The 7,399-nt window shown below is 44.0% G+C and overlaps 1 protein-coding gene across 1 annotated transcript in view; it reads right to left on the bottom strand.

Annotated features, from left to right (window-relative positions):
- BARD1 (BRCA1 associated RING domain 1) overlaps window positions 1-5,884 on the bottom strand; it is a 72,705-nt gene extending 66,821 nt beyond the window's left edge. Inside the window, exon 1 of the mRNA XM_061204747.1 lies at window positions 5,667-5,884. Within this exon, the coding sequence (XP_061060730.1) occupies window positions 5,667-5,809 (143 nt within the window). The 5' untranslated portion in view covers window positions 5,810-5,884. The remainder of the gene's footprint in view (window positions 1-5,666) is intronic.
- Window positions 5,885-7,399: the final 1,515 nt, after the last annotated feature.

A 7,399-nucleotide genomic window follows, 5' to 3' on the forward strand; every position in this document is an offset into this window, starting at 1 on the left:
AAGTAAATCACATGGGAAAAATAGTAACTCATGTCTAATTGTTCAGTGTCAAATACTGAATAAATCAATGAGTCAAATATCCTCAAAATCAAAGGGGTAATAGAATTCTATCTATTAATGACTATTTATAATAGAATCTACTATTAGGAGACAGATAAGCCACAGAGAATATCATGTATACCCAGCTCAAACAGTTTTGGTTATTTTGTCTTCTACATTCCCTTTCCTCCAAAGCAAAACAGTATCTAAGTAATTGCTGATATTCCTGTCCTTAAAGCATCACTTCCTCCACCCGATGTTCAAATATTGAGTTTCCAGGCTCAGACATAGGCATTCACCTTTATACCCTCTTCCCAGCTCACTTCCAGAAGTATGCCTTCAATTGCCACATGTACGCAGATAACTTTCAAATTTGTACTCTCGGCCTGAAAACTGTCCTCTGGGCCCCAGACCTGCATAACAGTAACTTCACTTGTAATTCCATCTCCTCTGCTATGGAGGACAGTACTAAAGGGTGCTCAATGTGTCTGGTGAGTCTCCCTGGCAGTCACAAGCCCTATATAACACCAGGCATGTGTAGCCTGTAACAGGACTGTGCATGTCGTGGTTCTAGCTCTTTCCCAGGGGGAAAGACCTGCACCTTCTACATCTGCCCTGAAACTTTAGTCACTGTTTACTACCAGGAACCTATGGAGGATTCTTGGCAATTCAAATGAATTAACCAGGTCCTCTGGTATTTCCACCTGCAATGTGATCCTAACTTAACCTAAATTTTCATGTCTTAATCTAACAAACACTAAGAAACTATGTGTCCAGCACTGTGACTGCAAATGTGAGCCTGTCTTTATGAAATGCGCAGTATAACTGAAGGAGCAGGTGTCAATCAAAGAATCAAAATACCACAAAAGTAAATAAATCCCATAATTTGGAGGGACATATGATACGTGAACACCAATGATTTGTGCCCTTTTCTATGTGTATGTCAAACTTCACTAAAAAGTTTTAAACAATATTTTGCATCCAAAAGACACTAATAATTCCAGAATCTGTGAATTGGAGAGAGCCTGAAAAATCAATTCATCCATTTTCCTCATTTTACATATGAGGACACCGGAGTCCCAGGAAAGTTACACAAATTGCTCTCCTCAGGGAGTAACTATGTGAAACAATGTTAAGCTTCTAACCCTAGGATCTGACCTTGTAACACTGCCCACCTGACTCACTCCCCCTGTATTCTACATACTTTTTAGCATATTTTTATTTGCTATAACCCTCTACCCGGCTCACCTATAAAAATCTCTCCAAGCCCCAGTTCAAAAGTCCAGGAATCTTTCCTCCACTGGTCCCACCCAAGTACTCTTCTCTGCATCCCCTTGGCCTTCATCCTAATTTATCCTGAACTGTGTGTACACTTCATCCCTTATAACTAAGGATAGCTCCTGAAGGGTGGAAAGCCTCACTGCATCACCACTTCCACCACTTACAGGGCCTCAGGGATTGTTTGCAGTCCTAACAATGAAGGGAGTAATCATCCCATCAAAGGATGAATGGCCTATAAGAATGCCTCTCAACATTCCAAACTAATGAAGAAAGACAAAGGCTAACGCTGGAGTCAGGAAATCTACCCTTTATTTTACAAGCATTCATATAGCACTTAGAACATAGCACACACTGCTCTGAGTACCTTACAAATTAACTCATTTAATTCCCCTAACAAACTTATAAAGTAGAAACTACTACTAACTCATCGGCAGGTCAAGAAAAGGAAGCATACAAAGATGAAATAATTTGCCCAAAATCACTGAGCCAGGATTTGAAGCCAGGGTCCAAAATCCATTCTCTTAACCACTAAGCTATGCAGCCTCAAAATATAAGAGAAAACAATCTCAATCACCTTTACTAAAACGACAAGAGATAATTTAGAAAAATAAAATCACCTATCTTAAAAATCACAAGACTGCTTTTTGACTTTTTACTAAAAGTTGATTAAAAAATCACTAGAACAACAAGGTCCTACAGTATAGCACAGAGAATATTCAATATCCTGTAATAAACCATAATGGAAAACAACATAAAAAAATGTACATATATGTATAACTGAATCACTTTGCTGTACACCGGAAGCTAACACAACATTGTAAATCAACTACAATTTTAAAAGTCACTAGAGGACTTCCCTGGTGGTGCAGTGGTTAAGAATACGCCTGCCAATGCAGGGGACACAGGTTTGATCCCTGGTCCAGGAAGATTCCACATGCTGCGGAGCAACTAAGCCCGTGCGCCACAACTGCTGAGCCTGCGTGCCTAGAGTCCATGCTCTGCAACAAGAGAGGCCACCACAATGAGAAGCCTGTGCACCACAACGAAGAGTAGCCCCCGCTCACCACAACTAGAGAAAGCCCACGCGCAGCAACGAGGACCCAATGCAGCCAAAAATAAATAAATAAATAAAAATTAAAAAAATAATAATAAATAAATAAAAGTCACCAGAACTCCGAATTAAAATTGTGGTAGATGCTAAACCCCAGCCCCCATCAAAAAACAGATCAAGAGGTATCTAATTATTTAAATTCCCAAAACAGTGTCATGCGACACCTGGGCTTTTTCACTACAGCTCCCATTTCCTGCTTCCTTTAGGAACCCATTATTCTCATGCTTCCTGTCTCATTTTCCCAAATCTTTAAATAGCTTCTGTCTGGTTGTGAGGCTTGGACCTAACACATATGTCACATCTGGCCTCTTGAACAATTTCATCAGCTTCACCTTGGAGTCATACTTATGTTAAAGGTCAAGAAAAGATGCCCTGGAATGGAGCCAATCCACCCTCACTCACAAGTAATGCTTGCTGGAAAACAGATCCAATGTGCTACACAGGACAGGTGACAGCTGGGAGCACGAGATGGATAACAGCTGCAAGCTGAATGTGAGGGTAACTGGGGTAATCACTAGCCCACTGGGTAAAACTTTGAAGCTCTGTAAAATGGACAGACACACTGACACACAATTTCAAATAATATGACACTGTTTTGAACGACGGGTAGCAAAAGCAAGAAGCAGGCCATCCTGAGTTGCTCCTTTGGAGTAATGATGTCAGGCAGCTACTAGGCAAAGCACAGGAGGGTAGAATGGGTTGGTTTTTTCCTATGCTTTACTCACTAGAGACAATGCCAAACGTGCAGTGACAGGGAGAGGAACACTAATCATTTCTAAACACTAAACCCCATGGGACATTAAATTTTACACCAAAAAGGATTTTTAACCTTAAGATGTTTTACCTGTTAAAACAGTTTTGCAAACTACTGCCTATGCACCAAATCAAGCCAGTAGCCTATTTTTGTACAGCCCTTGAGCTAAGAATTTTTTTTTTATGTTTTTAAGGGTTGTAAAAAAAAAACAAGAACAGACACTGTTTGTGACAGCAAAGCCTAAAATATATACTATATGACCCTTAACAGAGAAAGTTTGCAGAGCCCTATGTTAAAATATGCACTAAAAGAAACAGCTGAGATTTAGTTAATCCATCAGTGGTTTGTATATTAATTTTTTTTTTTTAATCACTGGAGGGAATTCCCTGGCAGGCCAGTGGTTAGGACTCCTCGCATTCACTGCCAAGGGCCCGGATTCAATCCCTGGTTGGGGAACTAAGATCCCACAAGCCGCATGGCGAGCTGCGGACCAAAAAAAAAAAATGTTTTTTCATAAATAAACAAATCACTGGAGTTCAGTATCATTAACCATCCACGACGGGTTGTATTAAAAGTCTGGACCTAGTTACTGATGTCTACTTTCAGTCTTTTGGCTCTTACTGTCTGCTCACTTCAGTTAGAAACTGGAAAAATACTGGTAGGGGATAAAAGTGAAACTGGCTTTATTAGATTTCAGGACGAGCTATAAATTATTCCTCTTTTGTCTCCCCCAAACCATTCAGCAAGCAGACTGTATTTTTGTATTTTCATAAAACACCTGCTGCTAATCACTTATTCTATAACAATCACCACATTCACCACTTTACATGTATAATTTCATTTAGTTTCTTCCCTCCCATAGAACGTTAGCTTCATAAGGGTTGGGGTTTCTGTCTGCTTTGCTTACTAATGAATCTCCAATGCCTAGAGTAGTCTGGCACTTGGTAGGTGTTCAATAATATATTTTTTTTATTATTAATGAATCCTCACAGGAGGATGAGCTGAGCACTATCGTCACTCAGATAAGGAAACTGAGGCACAGAGATGTTGGATGACTAGGGCCATTCAGCAGTAGCAAAGCTGGAACCTGACCCCAGCAGTCTGACTCTACGGTCTACGTGAGGCATCCCGCTGCCGCCCTAGTGCCTCCCATACAGAAATGTGCCATCTGAACGTCTAACTTTCGTTGACCTATGAAGGTGTGACTACAATTGCTTCTATTATAGCAACCAGCAGAGCCAGTTTTAAATTTCTTAGTCTCTGATGGATGACCCTTGTGCTATGGGAAAACACACACAACATCAGAATGTCTTCATGGACAAAAGTGCCACTTTTCTAAGGAGGGTAATGATGTCATTTTGTCACAAGGTTTAAAGTTTTTGTAAAACAAAATATAAGTGCGAAACTCTGAGAGTTACATCCTTTCCATTTTTAAAGAAAGAGTTGCTATGTTACTTACGCTTTACGTACAACAAAGTTCTGCAAGTTGGACATCAGAGGGGGGGAAAAAAATCAAAACAAAGTCCAAAAAAGAAACAGGGTTGAACAGCTACGAGCAGAGAGAAAACCTGCCAGAGTGATACTGATGCAGAAATACCGAGCTGTGCACACAGCAGGCGCTCAATAAACGCTTTTGGAAGAAATGAAAAGTGAGATAAGCCCTTCTTGGGTTTTATAAACCTTCTTTATTTCTGTACTAGGAGGAGCTACAGGAAAAGAAGAAGCAAGGAGGACCAGTCAAGAAAGTGATGTCTTCAGATGGAATGAAAACCTTGAACTTAAAGGATTCCCATGGTGTAACAGCATGAAGGAAAATAAGAAGCAAAAAGTAATAATAAACAGCATCTCTTAAGAGCTGGAACCCCAAGCCATACAGTCTTTGATCAAACCAAGGAAATGTGATATTGAATGAGAAATTGGCGGTGTCCATCACACCTCCATCTTCAATCTACCTCCCAAAAAAGTCCCCCAAACTCTCCTCCCTCCCCAAATAAGGCTGCGACGGAGAAAAGGTCAAAGGGTCCAGCTCAGCAAACAGTGACAGCTGCTTCAAATTTAGTGGGCCTCTTCAAACTTAACAGCCCTCGGCCTAAGGTTCTGGAATTACCCTGGTCACAAGAATCACGGGCCCGGTGAACCGTGCAGATGCCCCAGCGCTACAGATTCAAACTCTGGAGGCGGGAACAGGGATCCGCATCTTTAGCCACGCCTCTAGACTCTTAGGCCCGCTAAAGTTCGAAAACTACCATCTTAGTTGGGTTTGGTGCAAGAAAGGCTAGAAAGCCGCCCAGAAAGGGTTGAATGGGGGCCCGGAGTGGGGATAAATAACACCAGATCCCTGGTCAGGTACTAACTCTGCTCGGCGGCCCAACTGCTGGGGGAGGTGGGGAGACGGGAATGAACGGAGGAAACCGGAGGTTTGAAAAGACTCCTGCCCCCGCCGAGGCCCTCCCGGCAGCCCCCTCGAGGGTCGGTCTTTACCAACGCGAGCAGCGCAGCAGCTTCTCCAGACGGTAGAGCGCGGCGCGGCTGTGGGCCCAGGCCCCGCGACCTGCCGGCTCCATGGCGGGCGCGGGATGTGGCTCGTTCCCGGAGCGGACCCTCGGCTGCCGGTTCCCCCGCATCGCCCCGCCCTCGCGGAGAAGGCTCCTGGGAGAGCGGGAGGCAGGGCGAACTCGGGCAATCACCCAGACAGCGCAAGCCTGCGACCTGACCCCCAGCCCCCCGCCCCAGCTGTTCCCGCTTCTGTGCCGGCGGGACGCCTAGGGGACGGGGCGCGCGGGGTGGGCGGGGCATGGCCAAAACGCGCCAAAAGTCTCGGCGCGCGGGGCGCGGGGCGGGGCCTCGGCGCGGGGCGGGGCCTCGGCGCGGGGCGGGGCCTCGGCGCGGGGCGCGGCCTCGGCGCGGGGCGCGGCCGCGGTAGGACCCCCGCTGTCGGCGGGAAAGGGGGCGGGGCCACAGGCTGCCCTGAGGCGTAAAGGCAAGAATGTGAGCAAGTCCTTGCTTTCCCAGAGCGCGGATTCTAGGGACCCTTGGCCGAATTTAATCAATGGAAAGTCACAAACCGAGAAACTTTTTAGTTGAGCATGGTCTATAAGGAGTGCTGTTTCGACTACTGCTGAGCTTGGAAACGCTTTGCTCGTAACATTGACACTCTTAATTCCTAAGAAAGTAACTTTCTTTTCTCTCCCCACGCCACGCCCGGCTTTTCATTGATGGCCATATATACAGATACACCTACTACGCACCCCTTCACCCTCCCCATCCAGTCCGCTGCCAAACCCTTGCATTTTTTCCCCCTTACTCTCAAATCTTCCCACTTCTGTCTTCACAACAGGCCCAGTTGTATCATTTTCACCTGGAGTGTTCCCATAGCCTTCTAGCTGATAACCCGGTGTCCACCCAAGTCCCGCTGAGTCTTTAAGCTACACGGCAGCCATCTAAAACATTTCCAAATAAACACGTGGTTAGTAGACGCAGAACGAGTAAAACTAAATAAGATCTTACAGGGTGTTTTACCTGACCTATGATAGCACATGAAATTAACCAAATATATATAAATATATATATTTAACCTCACAGGTAGCCAAGAAGTTAATCCTTGATTTTTTTAAGCCATTGCTTACCCTTTGCAGAGAAATCAAACTCTAGAGAACTTAAAATGTTAAATGAACTTGGAGAGATGCTATGGTGTATAATGGAGTTAGCTGGAGACTTCAGGAGCCGGGAAGTCCTACTTCTAATCCCACTTCCTCCACTGAATAATTGTGTGATTTAAGTCAAGCCTTAAGTTCTCTGAGCATTTGTTTCCTTATCTGCAAAACCGGGATAATAGTATTTATCCTGTAGATTTGTGGGATTACAGTAAATGTAAAAGCACCTACATCATAAGTACTCAAAACTAATGTGAAGATGATCAGTACTGTGAATGCTTTACTTACCACAGAATGACATTGAATATTTTTATCAGATGCTTTTTTTTTATTAGGGCATAATTTAACTGTGATCAGAGTAAATGAAAATTTCACATTTTGGTCAAATGCTTTGAGGACCAAACAATTGTTACTGGCCTGTTCGTACAGGGCTATTAAATGACTTATGATGCAGGTGCAATGACTTCTTTCTCCTATTAGTTTCCTCTTCCTTCCTTCTACCATTGCTCCATTAGCTCTCCCCAAACTCACGAAATTCTCGGCAGCTGTTTCATGGTGGCC

Source organism: Eubalaena glacialis, chromosome 1 (genome assembly GCF_028564815.1).
Source record: "Eubalaena glacialis isolate mEubGla1 chromosome 1, mEubGla1.1.hap2.+ XY, whole genome shotgun sequence".
Classification (NCBI taxonomy): Eukaryota; Metazoa; Chordata; class Mammalia; order Artiodactyla; family Balaenidae; genus Eubalaena; species Eubalaena glacialis.